Source organism: Oncorhynchus keta, unplaced genomic scaffold (genome assembly GCF_023373465.1).
Source record: "Oncorhynchus keta strain PuntledgeMale-10-30-2019 unplaced genomic scaffold, Oket_V2 Un_scaffold_18976_pilon_pilon, whole genome shotgun sequence".
In the NCBI taxonomy this organism is placed as follows: Eukaryota; Metazoa; Chordata; class Actinopteri; order Salmoniformes; family Salmonidae; genus Oncorhynchus; species Oncorhynchus keta.
In genome coordinates, this window is record NW_026290843.1 from 121083 (window position 1) to 137410 (window position 16328).

A 16328-nucleotide genomic window follows, 5' to 3' on the forward strand; every position below is an offset into this window, starting at 1 on the left:
TTATAGCTGGCTAGGGGCTACAGGTTGGGGGATGGTCTTAGGTTCTAGCTGGCTACGGGCTACAGGTTGGGGGATGGTCTTAGGTTCTAGCTGGCTAGGGGCTACAGGTTGGGGGATGGTCTTAGGTTCTAGCTGGCTAGGGGCTACAGGTTGGGGGATGTTCTTAGGTTCTAGCTGGATAGGGGCTACAGGTTGCAGGATGGTCTTAGGTTCTAGCTGGCTAGGGGCTACAGGTTGGGGGATGGTCTTAGGTTCTAGCTGGCTAGAGGCTACAGGTTGGGGGATGGTCTTAGGTTCTAGCTGGCTAGGGGCTACAGGTTGGGGGATGTTCTTAGGTTCTAGCTGGATAGGGGCTACAGGTTGGGGGATGGTCTTAGGTTCTAGCTGGCTAGAGGCTACAGGTTGGGGGATGGTCTTAGGTTCTAGCTGGCTAGGGGCTACAGGTTGGGGGATGTTCTTAGGTTCTAGCTGGCTAGGGGCTACAGGTTGGGTGATGTTCTTAGGTTCTAGCTGGCTAGAGGCTACTGGTTGGGGGATGGTCTTAGGTTCTAGCTGGCTAGGGGCTACAGGTTGGGGGATGGTCTTAGGTTCTAGCTGGCTACGGGCTACAGGTTGGGGGATGTTCTTAGGTTCTAGCTGGCTAGAAGAATGGATAGTAGAAACACACGGTGTGTATAGGTATAGGCTCTCCCCAATTTATTCATATTTGACTAAATGGATAGTAGAAACACTTCATTTTTGTTCAACAACAGGTTTTTCTGATATAATTTTTTAGCAGGGGGGGTGTGACATCATTATGTTTAGCTGTTTTTTTATCAACACCAGTTAAATGGAAACGTACCGTCGCTACGGTCACATCTGTTTTCTGTGAAAACTTTCTAAATGTCGACAAAACAAATCACGGGACAAGTTAATGAAAACATAGCAACTATCGGTCTCCTAAATGTAAGGATGTAAATGTAAATGGGACCATAGGGTTAAAAATAGTGAAAAAAGTTCAAATGTATTTACTTTACATAGAGGCTCGTTTGGGACACCAATATGAATCATCATAACCAACCCAGATCAAAGGTGCAGGGGTGTAAAACAACAGCAGCACTACAAATCACTACAGGCATGAAGACTCAAGGAGAGGACAGAGAGGAGAGAGAGGACAGAGAGGAGAGAGGACAGAGAGGAGAGAGAGGACAGAGAGGAGAGAGAGGAGAGAGGACAGAGAGGAGAGAGAGGACAGAGAGGACAGAGAGGACAGAGACGACAGAGAGGACAGAGAGGAGAGAGAGGACAGAGAGGACAGAGACGACAGAGACGACAGAGAGGACAGAGAGGAGAGAGAGGACAGAGAGGACAGAGAGGACAGAGAGGAGAGAGAGGACAGAGAGGACAGAGAGGACAGAGAGGACAGAGAGGACAGAGACGACAGAGAGGACAGAGAGGACAGAGAGGACAGAGAGGAGAGAGAGGACAGAGAGGAGAGAGAGGACAGAGAGGAGAGAGAGGAGAGAGAGGAGAGAGAGGACAGAGAGGAGAGAGAGGACAGAGAGGACAGAGAGGACAGAGAGGACAGAGACGACAGAGAGGACAGAGAGGACAGAGAGGACAGAGAGGAGAGAGAGGAGAGAGAGGAGAGAGAGGAGAGAGAGGACAGAGAGGAGAGAGAGGACAGAGAGGACAGAGAGGAGAGAGAGGACAGAGAGGAGAGAGAGGACAGAGAGGACAGAGAGGAGAGAGAGGACAGAGAGGAGAGAGAGGACAGAGAGGAGAGAGAGGACAGAGAGGACAGAGAGGACAGAGAGGAGAGAGAGGACAGAGAGGACAGAGAGGACAGAGAGGAGAGGGAGGACAGAGACAACAGAGAGGAGAGAGAGGACAGAGAGGAGAGAGAGGACAGAGAGGACAGAGACGACAGAGAGAGGACAGAGAGGAGAGAGAGGAGAGTGAGGACAGAGAGGAGAGAGAGGAGAGACAGGACAGAGAGGAGAGAGAGGACAGAGAGGAGAGAGAGGAGAGGGAGGACAGAGAGGAGAGAGAGGACAGAGAGGACAGAGAGGAGAGAGAGGACAGAGAGGACAGAGACGACAGAGAGGAGAGAGAGGAGAGAGAGAGGACAGAGAGGAGAGAGAGGACAGAGAGGACAGAGACGACAGAGAGGAGAGAGAGGAGAGAGAGAGGACAGAGAGGAGAGAGAGGACAGAGAGGACAGAGACGACAGAGAGGAGAGAGAGGAGAGAGAGAGGACAGAGAGAGGACAGAGAGGAGAGAGAGAGGAGAGAGAGGAGAGAGATGAGAGAGAGGACAGAGAGGAGAGAGAGGAGAGAGAGGAGAGGGAGGAGAGAGAAGACAGAGAGGAGAGAGAGGAGAGGGAGGACAGAGAGGAGAGAGAGGAGAGAGAGGACAGAGAGGAGAGAGAGGATAGAGAGGACAGAGAGGACAGAGAGGAGAGAGAGGAGAGAGAGGAGAGGGAGGAGAGAGAAGACAGAGAGGAGAGAGAGGAGAGGGAGGACAGAGAGGAGAGAGAGGAGAGAGAGGACAGAGAGGAGAGAGAGGATAGAGAGGACAGAGAGGACAGAGAGGAGAGAGAGGACAGAGAGGAGAGAGAGGAGAGGGAGGACAGAGAGGAGAGAGAGGACAGAGAAGACAGAGAGGAGAAAGAGAGGTATTTTCTTACTGCCTCTGATCTTGCAGGTTTTACTTGCGATTACTTATATGTGGTTATTTTTTTACCTAAATGACTAATGTACACATTTAATAAAAGAGAGGGGAAGAAGACAGAAAATTGAGGAGAGGATAGGGAGAAGACAGGTAGAGGGGAAGGGGTAGAGGAGAGGAGAGGGAGAAGACAGGTAGAGGGGAAGGGGTACAGGAGAGGAGAGGGAGAAGACAGGTAGAGGGGAAGGGGTAGAGGAGAGGAGAGGAGAGTAGAGGGAGAAGACAGGTAGAGGGAAAGGGGTAGAGGAGAGGAGAGGGAGAAGACAGGTAGAGGGGAAGGGGTACAGGAGAGGATAGGGAGAAGACAGGTAGAGGGGAAGGGGTAGAGGAGAGGATAGGGAGAAGACAGGTAGAGGGGAAGGGGTACAGGAGAGGAGAGGGAGAAGACAGGTAGAGGGGAAGGGGTACAGGAGAGGATAGGGAGAAGACAGGTAGAGGGGAAGGGGTACAGGAGAGGAGAGGGAGAAGACAGGTAGAGGGGAAGGGGTACAGGAGAGGAGAGGGAGAAGACAGGTAGAGGGGAAGGGGTACTGGAGAGGAGAGGGAGAAGACAGGTAGAGAGGAAGGGGTAGAGGAGAGGAGAGGAGAGGGAGAAGACAGGTAGAGGGGAAGGGGTAGAGGAGAGGAGAGGGAGAAGACAGGTAGAGGGGAAGGGGTAGAGGAGAGGGAGAAGACATGTAGAGGGGAAGGGGTAGAGGAGAGGAGAGGGAGAAGACAGGTAGAGGGGAGCACAGTACAAGGGGTGTGTTGTGTTTGAGACAGCAGAACAGCTGATTTCTGGAATGTACCTTGAGCAGTGAGACTCAGTTCCCTTAGTCTCACAACACAACAATGCTCTCAATGTCAGTTGTGAATGGGCAGAGCTGGAGCAGGCTGGGGGATGGTCTTAGGTACTAGCTATCCAGAGGCTAGCTCCTGGCTGGGGGATGGTCTTAGGGTCTAGCTGCATAGAGGCTGGCCGCAGGCTGGCGGATGGCCTTAGGTTCTAGCTGCCTAGAGGCTGGCCGCAGGCTGGGGGATGGTCTTAGGTGCTGGTTGACTAGTGTAAATTCAACTGTAAATTTCGGTGTTCCTCAAGGTTCCGTTTTAGGACCACTAATGTTTTCACTATATATTTTACCTCTTGGGGATGTCATTCGAAAAGATAATGTTAACTTTCACTGCTATGCGGATGACACACAGCTGTACATTTCAATGAAATATGGTGAAGCCCCAAAATTGTCCTCGCTAGAAGCATGTGTTTCAGACATAAGGAAGTGGATGGCTGCAAACTTTCTACTTTTAAACTCGGACAAAACAGAGATGCTTGTTCTAGGTCCCAAGAAACAAAGAGATCTTCTGTTGAATCTGACAATCAATCTTAATGGTTGTACAGTCGTCTCAGATAAAACTGTGAAGGACCTTGGCGTTACTCTGGACCCTGATCTCTCTTTTGAAGAACATATCAAGACCATTTCGAGGACAGCTTTTTCCATCTACGTAACATTGCAAAAATCTGAAACTTTCTGTCAAAAATTATTTAGAAAAATTAATCCATGCTTTTGTCACTTCTAGGTTAGACTACTGCAATGCTCTACTTTCCGGCTACCCGGATAAAGCAGTAAATAAACTTCAGTTAGTGCTAAATACGGCTGCTACAATCCTGACTAGAACCAAAACATTTGATCATATTACTCCAGTGCTAGCCTCCCTACATTGGCTTCCTGTCAAGGCAAGGGCTGATTTCAAGGTTTTACTGCTAACCTACAAAGCATTACATGGGCTTGCTCCTACCTATCTCTCTGATTTGGTCCTGCCGTACATACCTACCTACGCTACGGTCACAAGACGCAGGCTTCCTAATTGTCCCTAGAATTTCTAAGCAAACAGCTGGAGGCAGGGCTTTCTCCTATAGAGCTCCATTTTTATGGAATGGTCTGCCTACCCATGTCAGAGACGCAAACTCGGTCTCAACCTTTAAGTCTTTACTGAAGACTCATCTCTTAAGTAGGTCATATGATTGAGTGTAGTCTGGCCCAGGAGTGTGAAGGTGAACGGAAAGGCTCTGGAGCAACGAACCGCCCTTGCTGTCTCTGCCTGGCCGGTTCCCCTCTTTCCACTGGGATTCTCTGCCTCTAACCCTATTACAGGGGCTGAGTCACTGGCTGACTAGGGCTCTTTCATACCGTCCCTAGGAGGGGTGCATCACTTGAGTGGGTTGAGTCACTGATGTGATCATCCTGTCTGGGTTGGCGCCCCCTCCTTGGGTTGTGCCGTGGCGGAGATCTTTGTGGGGTATACTCGGCCTTGTCTCAGGATGGTAAGTTGGTGGTTGAAGATATCCCTCTTGTGGTGTGGGGGCTGTGCTTTGGCAAAGTGGGTGGGGTTATATCCTTCCTGTTTGGCCCTGTCCTGGGGTGTCATCGGATGGGGCCACAGTGTCTCCTGACCCCTCCTGTCTCAGCCTCCAGTATTTATGCTGCAGTATTTTATGTCGGGGGGCTAGGGTCAGTTTGTTATATCTGGAGTACTTCTCCTGTCCTATCCGGTGTCCTATGTGACTTTAACCTGTTAGAACTCTAGGGGCAGTATTTCATTTTTGGATAAAAAGACGTGCCCGTTTTTAGCGCGATATTTTGTCACGAAAAGATGCTCGACTATGCTTGGAATTGATAGTTTTGGAAAGAAGACACTCTGACGTTTCCAGAACTGCAAAGATTTTCACTGTGAGTGCCATAGAACAATATCTACAGGCAAAACCAAGATGTTTGAGTGACCAGGAAATCAACAGGATTTCTGAAGGCACGTTTTCCATGATCTCCTTATATGGCTGTGAATGCCACAGGAATGAACGGACACTTCCTATCGTTTCCCCAGGTGTCTGCAGCATTGTGACGTATTTGTAGGCATATCATTGGAAGATTGGCCATAAGAGCCTACAATTACCATGTGTCCCGCATGGTGTCTGCGTGGAAGTTGGTGCGCAAAAGTCAGGTCCCAGTATTTTTCCATCCGAATCAGAGAAGAATGCACGCTTCTAGGACTGGCATTTCAATGAAGAGATATATGACAAAACACCTTGAGGATTGATTCAAACAACGTTTTCCATGTTTCAGTCGATATTATGGAGTTAATTCGGAAAAAAGTTCGACGTTTAGGTGACTGAATTTTCGGTTAGTTTCGGTAGCCAAATGCATAGTAACAAAACGGAACGTTGTGTCCTACACAAGCATCTTTCAGGAAAAACTGGACATCTGCTATGTAACTGAGAGTCTCCTCATTGAAACATCTGAAGTTCTTCAAAGGTAAATTATTTTATTTGATCCCTTTGCTGGTTTTTGTGAATGTTGCGTGCTAAATGCTAACGCTAAATGCTAAGCTAGCTATCACCACTCTTACACAAATTATTGATTTTCTCTGGTTCTAAAGCATATTTTGAAAATCTGAGACGACAGGATTGTTAAGAAAAGGATAATTTTCAGAAATCGCTAATGTTGCGTTATGGTAATGAGCTTGAGGCTGTAGTCACGATCCCGTATGCGGGATGGGGCGGCCTAAGAGGATTTATTAAGTATGCTCTCTCTAATTCTCTCTTTCTCTCTTTCTTTCTTTCTCTCTCTCGGAGGACCTGAGCCCTCGGACCATGCCTCAGGACTACCTGACATGATGACTCCTTGCTGTCCCCAGTCCACCTGGCAGTGCTGCTGCTCCAGTTTCAACTGTTCTGCCTGTGATTATTATTATTTGACCATGCTGGTAATTTATGAACATTTGAACATCTTGGCCATGTTCTAGTCAGCTTCCGGGTCAGCTTCCGGGTTGGAGCGAGCGGTCGCATTCGCACTTCGGTCCGCAGGTAGTATTACTTTTCATTACTTTTCATTACATTTCATTATAGTACAACGGTTTGATTTGTCTAATCTTAGCAATTTCTTCTTAGCTAGCTACATAGCCGTCTTTGTATCAAAGATAATTGCGTAATTATCGGTCGTCATAACGTAGTACTGCAGCTAGCCACATAGCTAACGTCCACCGTATAGCAGGAAACTATTACACTCAACTGAACGACTTGATTAGTGTAGTGTTAGCTAGCTACATAGTTGTCTTTGCTGTCTTCGTATCCAAGATAATTGTGTAGTTTAGAGTGTGTAGTCTTAGAGTGATTATCTTAATTTACCGAGGTTAGCTAGCCAGCTATTTGTCGTCCTTAACGTAGGAGACACTGCTAGCTAGCTAACAGCTAACAGCTAACAGCTAGCCAACAAACCCGGTCGATTCCGCTTCGCTCCACAGGTAGTATCACATTTTAATTTCATTTCATTACAGCACAACGGTTTGATTTGCTTGATCGAGCTAGCTACATAGCGTCCTTGTATCAAAGATAATTGTGTAGTCTAGGGCGAAGGTTAGCTAGCCAGCTAGTTCTTTTAACGCAACGTAACGTAATCAACACTGCTAGCTAGCCAGGGGAATAGTAGCACTGTAGAAACTATTACACTCAACGGAGCGACTTGATTAGTGTAGTGTCAACAAGGCCACTGCCAGCTAGCCTACTTCAGCAGTACTGTATCATTTAATCATTTTAGTCAATAAGATTCTTGCTACGGCTTAACTTTCTGAACATTCGAGAGGTAGTCCACTTGTCATTCCAATCTCCTTGCATTAGCGTAGCCTCTTCTGTAGCCTGTCAACTATGTGTCTGTCTATCCTGTTCTCTGCTCTCTGCACAGACCATACAAACGCTCCACACAGCGTGGAGGGCCACCCTAATCTGGTGGTCCCAGCGCAGACCCACGTGGAGTTCCAGGTCTCCGGTAGCCTCTGGAACTGCCGGGCCAACAAGGCAGAGTTAATCTCAGCCTATGCCTCCCTCCAGTCCCTCGACTTCTTGGCACTGACGGAAACATGGATCACCACAGATAACACTGCTACTCCTACTGCTCTCTCCTTGTCCGCCCACGTGTTTCGCACATCCCGAGAGCTTCTGGTCAGCGGGGTGGTGGATCGGGATCCTCATCTCTCCCAGTGGTCATTCTCTCTTTCTCCCTTACCCATCTGGCCTCCTTTGAATTCCATGCTGTCACAGTACCAGCCCTTTCAAGCTTAACATCCTTATCATTTATCGCCCTCCAGGTTCCTCGGAGAGTTCATCAATGAGCTTGATGCCTTGATAAGCTCCTTTCCTGAGGGGCTCACCTCTCACAGGGTCTACCTTTGACTCATTCCTCTCTGCCTCCTTCTTTCCACTCCTCTCCTCTTTTGACCTCACCCTCTCACCTTCCCTACTCACAAGGCAGGCAATACGCTCGACCTCATCTTTACTAGATGCTGTATTGCAACTCCCTCCAAGTCTCCGACCACTACCTTGTATCCTTTTCCTCTCGCTCTCATCCAACAGGATGGTATCGCGCCGTCCCAACCTTCGCTCTCTCTCCCCCGACAGCTCTCTCCTTCCATCCTATCATCTCTTCCCTCTGCTCAAACCTTCTCCAACCTATCTCCTGATTCTGCCTCCTCAACCTCCTCTCCTCCCTTTCTGCATCCTTTGACTCTCTATGTCCCCTATCCTCCAGGGGGCTCGGTCCTCCCCTCCCGCTCCGTGGCTCGACGACTCATTGAAGACACAGAACAGGGCTCCGGGCATCCGGGAAATGGAGAAAACTCGCCTCCCTGCGGACCTGGCATCCTTTCACTCCCTCCTCTCTACATTTTCCTCCTCTGTCTCTGCTGCTAAAGCCACTTTCTACCACTCTAAATTCCAAGCATCTGCCTCTAACCCTAGGAAGCTCTTTGCCACCTTCTCCTCCCTCCTGAAACCTCCTCCCCCTCCCCCCTCCTCCTCTCTGCAGATGACTTCGTCACATTTTGAAAAGAAGGTAGACGACATTCGATCCCTCGTTTGCTAAGTCAAACAGCTGGTTCTGCTCACACTGCCCTACCCTGTGCTCTGACCTCTTTCCCCCTCTCTCTCCAGATGAAATCGCGTCTTGTGACGGCCGGCCGCCCAACAACCTGCCCGCTTGACCCTATCCCCTCCCTCTCTTCTCCAGACCATTTCCGGAGACCTTCTCCTTAGTCTCACCTCGTTCACAACTCATCCCCTGATGCTACGTCCTTCCGTCCTCAAAGAGAGCAGTTGCACCTTCTGACATGATCCCTCCGATGTCAGAACTACAGACCAGTATCCCTTCTTTCTTTTCTCTCCAAAACTCTTGAACGTGCCGTCCTTGGCCAGCTCTACCGCTATCTCTCCAGAATGACCTTAGATCCAAATCAGTCAGGTTTCAAGACTAGTCATTCAACTGAGACTGCTCTTCTCTGCATCACGGAGGCGCTCCGCACTGCTAAAGCTAACTCTCTCCTCTGCTCTCATCCTTCTAGACCTAGGCTGCCTTCGATACTGTGAACCATCAGATCCTCCCTCTCCACCCTCTCCGAGTTGGGCATCTCCGGCGCGGCCCACGCTGATTGGTCCTACCTGACAGGTCGCTCCTAGGTGGCGTGGCGAGAATCTGTCTCCTCACCACTCACCACTGGTGTCCCCAGGGCTCTGTTCTAGGCCCTCTCCTATTCTCGGTATACACCAAGTCACTTGGCTCTGTCATAACCTCACATGGTCTCTCCTATCATTGCTATGCAGACCACAATTAATCTTCTCCTTTCCCCTTCTGATGACCAGGTGGCGATCGCATCTCTGCATGTCTGGCAGACATATCAGTGTGGATGACGGATCACCACCTCAAGCTGAACCTCGGCAAGACGGAGCTGCTCTTCCTCCCGGGGGAGGACTGCCCGCTCAATGATCAGCTGTTGACAACTCCATTCCTCCCAGAGCGCTAAGGACCTTGGCGTGATCCTGGACAACAAGTTCTCAACTAACATCAAGGCGGTGGCCCGTTCCTGTAGGTTCATGCTCTACAACATCCGCAGAGTACGACCCTGCCTCACACAGGAAGCGGCGCAGGTCCTAATCCAGGCACTTGTCAGTCTGGATTACTGCAACTCGCTGTTGGCTGGGCTCCCTGCCTGTGCCATTAAACCCTACAACTCATCCCAGAACGCCGCAGCCCGTCTGGTGTTCAACCTAGTTCTCTCACGTCACCCCGCTCCTCTCTCCACTGGCTTCCAGTTGAAGCTCGCATCCGCTACAAGACCATGGTGCTTGCCTACGGAGCTGTGAGGGGAACGGCACCTCAGTACCTCCAGGCTCTGATCAGGCCCTACACCCAAACAAGGGCACTGCATTCATCCACCTCTGGCCTGCTCGCCTCCCTACCACAGTACAGTTCCCCTCAGCCCAGTCAAAACTGTTCGCTGCTCTGGCCCCCAATGGTGGAACAAACTCCCTCACGACGCCCAGGACAGCGGAGTCAATCACCACCTTCCGGAGACACCTGAAACCCCACCTCTTTAAGGAATACCTAGGATAGGATAAGTAATCCTTCTCACCCCCTAAAGATTTAGATGCACTATTGTAAACAGGCTGTTCCACTGGATGTCATAGGTGAATGCACCAATTTGTAAGTCGCTCTGGAAAGAGCGTCTGCTAAATGACTTAAATGTAAATGTAAATGTAATTTCCACCGGCACAGCCAGAAGAGGATTAATCCATAGCCTTGTTCCTCTCTAGGTTTCTTCCTAGGTTTTGAACTTTCTAGGGAGTTTTTCCTAGCCACCGTGCTTCTACACCTGCATTGCTTGCTGTTTGGGGTTTTAGGCTGGGTTTCTGTACAGCACTTTGAGATATCAGCTGATGTACGAAGGGCTACATAAATACATTTGATTTGATTTGATTTGCTGGCTACAGGCTGGGGGATGGTCTTAGGTTCTAGCTGTCCAGAGGCTGGCTACAGACTGGGGGATGGTCTTAGGTTCTAGCTGTCCAGAGGCTGGCTACAGGCTGGGGGATGGTCTTAGGTTCTAGCTGTCCAGAGGCTGGATGCAGACTGGGGGATGGTCTTAGGTTCTAGCTGTCCAGAGGCTGGATGCAGACTGGGGGATGGTCTTAGGTTCTAGCTGTCCAGAGGCTGGCTACAGGCTGGGGGATGGTCTTAGGTTCTAGCTGTCCAGAGGCTGGCTACAGGCTGGGGGATGGTCTTAGGTTCTGGCTGTCTATAGGCTGGATGCAGACTGGGGGATGGTCTTAGGTTCTAGCTGTCCAGAGGCTGGCTACAGGCTGGGGGATGGTCTTAGGTTCTAGCTGTCCAGAGGCTGGATGCAGACTGGGGGATGGTCTTAGGTTCTAGCTGTCCAGAGGCTGGCTACAGGCTGGGGGGTGGTCTTAGGTTCTAGCTGTCCAGAGGCTGGCTACAGGCTGGGGGATGGTCTTAGGTTCTAGCTGTCCAGAGGCTGGATGCAGACTGGGGGATGGTCTTAGGTTCTAGCTGTCCAGAGGCTGGCTACAGGCTGGGGGATGGTCTTAGGTTCTAGCTGTCCAGAGGCTGGCTACAGGCTGGGGGGTGGTCTTAGGTTCTAGCTGTCCAGAGGCTGGCTACAGGCTGGGGGATGGTCTTAGGTTCTGGCTGTCCAGAGGCTGGATGCAGACTGGGGGATGGTCTTAGGTTCTAGCTGTCCAGAGGCTGGATACAGACTGGGGGATGGTCTTAGGTTCTAGCTGTCCAGAGGCTGGCTACAGGCTGGGGGATGGTCTTTGGTTCTAGCTGCCTAGGGGCTGGCTGGGGGATGGTCTTAGGTTCTACCTGTCCAGCGGCTGGCTGCAGGCTGGGGGATGGTCTTAGGTTCTAGCTGCCTAGGGGCTGGCTGGGGGATGGTCTTAGGTTCTAGCTGGCTAGGGGCTGGCTACAGGCTGGGGGATGGTCTTAGGTTCTAGCTGCCTAGGGGCTACAGGTTGGGGGATGGTCTTAGGTTCTAGCTGGCTAGGGGCTACAGGTTGGGGAGTGTTGGCTGGGGGGGGCTGATGGATGAAATATGGGAACTCAATCCCCCTATAGCCATTAGAGCCTCTCTACCCCCATGGAAACATGGGTTTCAACTAGACTCCTTTAACTGGATACCTCTTGTGTTGTCTTTGTGTTTCAAGATACATTAGTGAAGTTGTTGTTGTGAAATACCACTGATAATAGTAGGACTACTTTTAGTTAACTTTACAGATGATGACACAAACCTGGATAAATGTTGCTGATTGAGCTTTGTTCAAATAACTCTCTTCAGTTGGTTAATCTGGTCAGAACAATCTGAGGTATAGGAATAGATTCTCTCTATCTTTCTCTCAACATAACAAGCTTCCTAACATCCTGAAACACTTACACAACGCTTACAGAAAGAACAGAAACTCATTCAGATAGCTTAAACTATTTTCCCTGGCAGTTGGTAGCACTATCAGCTAGTACCAGATGTGTGTGTGTGTGTGTGTGTGTGTGTGTGTGTGTGTGTGTGTGTGTGTGTGTGTGTGTGTGTGTGTGTGTGTGTGTGTGTGTGTGTTGTGACTTTGATGCTGCAGTTACAGTAAGTGTGCAATTAGGATACGGTAACAAGCATGGGAGCGATTCAAGGCTGTACGTTGATTTGCAGTATTTCAAGTTTAATATTGTCCAGGATACACACGGCACACACCGTCCAACCGACAGTAAGCATGACCACCAGTACAGTACATCTTTTTAAAACAAAAGTTGAGTTGTTTGATTAGATTCTTATTCATGCAACTTATTGCCTTTGAATTAGATATTACAATATGAAATACAATATACTATATACAATGTTAGAATAACACATGATTTAGGGGGATTTTCCCATTAGAATGCACAGCATCTTTACACTGCTTATATGCAACAGTAAAAAGTACAAGGAAAATATATGTTTAGGTACAGTAACACAAACAAATGAGAATGTTAATTTAATGTATAAAGTCAGCTATGCACACAAATAAGAGAATGATATGTGTTAATTGCTTGACCTTTTCTTACTGGTATAGTCATCTTAGTCATCTTGATATATATTACTGCACGGGTAATATATATATATATCCTATAGGATGTAGTGTGACCTATACGGGTGGACATAGATACACTGCACCTGCGATAACATCTGCAGAAGTGTCCAGTAAACATTGATTTGAGGATGTTCCTTAACTCTCTTTAATACGTTGGGAGAGGAAAAACAAAAAAAACCTCCCCTCCTAACTCCTCCCAGCCCAGGGGGTTGTACCATCGCCTCTCCCTCCATCTCTAGAAGCTGCTCCCTTCCCATCTTCCCTATCTCCATCTCTAGAAGCTGCTCCCTACCCATCTTCCCTATCTCCATCTCTAGAAGCTGCTCCCTACCCATCTTCCCTCCCTCCATCTCTAGAAGCTGCTCCCTACCCATCTTCCCTCCCTCCATCTCTAGAAGCTGCTCCCTACCCATCTTCCCTATCTCCATCTCTAGAAGCTGCTCCCTACCCATCTTCCCTCCCTCCATCTCCAGAAGCTGCTCCCTACCCATCTTCCCTCCCTCCATCTCTAGAAGCTGCTCCCTACCCATCTTCCCTCCCTCCATCTCTAGAAGCTGCTCCCTACCCATCTTCCCTCCCTCCATCTCTAGAAGCTGCTCCCTACCCATCTTCCCCTCCATCTCTAGAAGCTGCTCCCTACCCATCTTCCCTCCCTCCATCTCTAGAAGCTGCTCCCTACCCATCTTCCCTCCCTCCATCTCTAGAAGCTGCTCCCTACCCATCTCCTCTCCCTCCATCTCTAGAAGCTGCTCCCTACCCATCTTCCCTCCCTCCATCTCTAGAAGCTGCTCCCTACCCATCTCCCTCCCTCCATCTCTAGAAGCTGCTCCCTACCCATCTTCCCTCCCTCCATCTCTAGAAGCTGCTCCCTACCCATCTCCCCTCCCTCCATCTCTAGAAGCTGCTCCCTACCCATCTTCCCTCCCTCCATCTCTAGAAGCTGCTCCCTACCCATCTTCCCTATCTCCATCTCTAGAAGCTGCTCCCTACCCATCTTCCCTCCCTCCATCTCTAGAAGCTGCTCCCTACCCATCTTCCTCTACCTCCATCTCTAGAAGCTGCTCCCTACCCATCTTCCTCTCCCTCCATCTCTAGAAGCTGCTCTCCACCCATCTCCTCTCCCTCCATCTCTAGAAGCTGCTCCCTACCCATCTTCCCTCCTCCATCTCTAGAAGCTGCTCCCTACCCATCTTCCTCCTCCATCTCTAGAAGCTGCTCCCTACCCATCTCCTCTCCCTCCATCTCTAGAAGCTGCTCCCTACCCATCTCCCTCCCTCCATCTCTAGAAGCTGCTCCCTACCCATCTTCCCTCCCTCCATCTCTAGAAGCTGCTCCTACCCATCTTCCCTATCTCCATCTCTAGAAGCTGCTCCCCTACCCATCTTCCCTCCCTCCATCTCTAGAAGCTGCTCCCTACCCATCTTCCCTCCCTCCATCTCTAGAAGCTGCTCCCTACCCATCTCCCTATCTCCATCTCTAGAAGCTGCTCCCTACCCATCTCCTCCCTCCATCTCTAGAAGCTGCTCCCTACCCATCTTCCCTCCCTCCATCTCTAGAAGCTGCTCCCTACCCATCTTCCCTCCTCCATCTCTAGAAGCTGCTCCCTACCCATCTTCCCTATCTCCATCTCTAGAAGCTGCTCCCTACCCATCTCCTCTCCTCCATCTCTAGAAGCTGCTCCCTACCCATCTTCCTCCCTCCATCTCTAGAAGCTGCTCCCTACCCATCTTCCCTATCTCCATCTCTAGAAGCTGCTCCCTACCCATCTTCCCTCCCTCCATCTCTAGAAGCTGCTCCCTACCCATCTTCCATCTTGAAGCTCCCTCCATCTCTAGAAGCTGCTCCTACCCATCTTCCTCCCTCCATCTCTAGAAGCTGCTCCCTACCCATCTTCCCTATCTCCATCTCTAGAAGCTGCTCCCTACCCATCTTCCCTATCTCCATCTCTAGAAGCTGCTCCCTACCCATCTTCCCTATCTCCATCTCTAGAAGCTGCTCCCTACCCATCTTCCCTCCCTCCATCTCTAGAAGCTGCTCCCTACCCATCTTCCCTCCCTCCATCTCTAGAAGCTGCTCCCTACCCATCTTCCCTCCCTCCATCTCTAGAAGCTGCTCCCTACCCATCTTCCCTCCCTCCATCTCTAGAAGCTGCTCCCTACCCATCTTCCCTATCTCCATCTCTAGAAGCTGCTCCCTACCCATCTTCCCTATCTCCATCTCTAGAAGCTGCTCCCTACCCATCTTCCCTCCTCCATCTCTAGAAGCTGCTCCCTACCCATCTTCCCTCCCTCCATCTCTAGAAGCTGCTCCCTACCCATCTTCCCTATCTCCATCTCTAGAAGCTGCTCCCTACCCATCTTCCCTCCCTCCATCTCTAGAAGCTGCTCCCTACCCATCTTCCTCCCTCCATCTCTAGAAGCTGCTCCCTACCCATCTTCCTCCCTCCATCTCTAGAAGCTGCTCCCTACCCATCTTCCCTCCCTCCATCTCTAGAAGCTGCTCCCTACCCATCTTCCTCCCTCCATCTCTAGAAGCTGCTCCCTACCCATCTTCCCTCCTCCATCTCTAGAAGCTGCTCCCTACCCATCTTCCCTATCTCCATCTCTGGAAGCTGCTCCCTACCCATCTTCCCTCCTCCATCTCTAGAAGCTGCTCCCTACCCATCTTCCCTATCTCCATCTCTAGAAGCTGCTCCCTACCCATCTTCCCTATCTCCATCTCTAGAAGCTGCTCCCTACCCATCTTCCCTATCTCCATCTCCAGAAGCTGCTCCTACCCATCTTCCCTCCCTCCATCTCTAGAAGCTGCTCCCTACCCATCTTCCCTCCCTCCATCTCTAGAAGCTGCTCCCTACCCATCTTCCCTCCCTCCATCTCTAGAAGCTGCTCCCTACCCATCTTCCCTATCTCCATCTCTAGAAGCTGCTCCCTACCCATCTTCCCTATCTCCATCTCTAGAAGCTGCTCCCTACCCATCTTCCCTATCTCCATCTCTAGAAGCTGCTCCCTACCCATCTTCCCTCCCTCCATCTCTAGAAGCTGCTCCCTACCCATCTTCCCTCCCTCCATCTCTAGAAGCTGCTCCCTACCCATCTTCCCTATCTCCATCTCTAGAAGCTGCTCCCTACCCATCTTCCCTACCTCCATCTCTAGAAGCTGCTCCCTACCCATCTTCCCTCCCTCCATCTCTAGAAGCTGCTCCCTACCCATCTTCCCTCCCTCCATCTCTAGAAGCTGCTCCCTACCCATCTTCCCTATCCTCCATCTCTAGAAGCTGCTCCCTACCCATCTTCCTCCCTCCATCTCTAGAAGCTGCTCCCTACCCATCTTCCTCCCTCCATCTCTAGAAGCTGCTCCCTACCCATCTTCCCTATCTCCATCTCTAGAAGCTGCTCCCTACCCATCTTCCTCCTCCATCTCTAGAAGCTGCTCCCTACCCATCTTCCTCCTCCATCTCTAGAAGCTGCTCCCTACCCATCTTCCCTATCTCCATCTCTAGAAGCTGCTCCCTACCCATCTTCCCTCCTCCATCTCTAGAAGCTGCTCCCTACCCATCTTCCTCCCTCCATCTCTAGAAGCTGCTCCCTACCCATCTTCCCTATCTCCATCTCTAGAAGCTGCTCCCTACCCATCTTCCCTCCCTCCATCTCTAGAAGCTGCTCCCTACCCATCTTCCCTCCTCCATCTCTAGA

At 50.3% G+C, this 16328-nt stretch overlaps 1 protein-coding gene across 1 annotated transcript in view; it reads right to left on the minus strand.

Moving 5' to 3' along the window:
- LOC118382375 (uncharacterized) overlaps positions 1-16328 on the minus strand; it is a 35895-nt gene continuing 19567 nt past the window's right edge. The window contains exon 2 of the mRNA XM_052514669.1: positions 1-640. Within this exon, the coding sequence (XP_052370629.1) occupies positions 1-640 (640 nt within the window). The remainder of the gene's footprint in view (positions 641-16328) is intronic.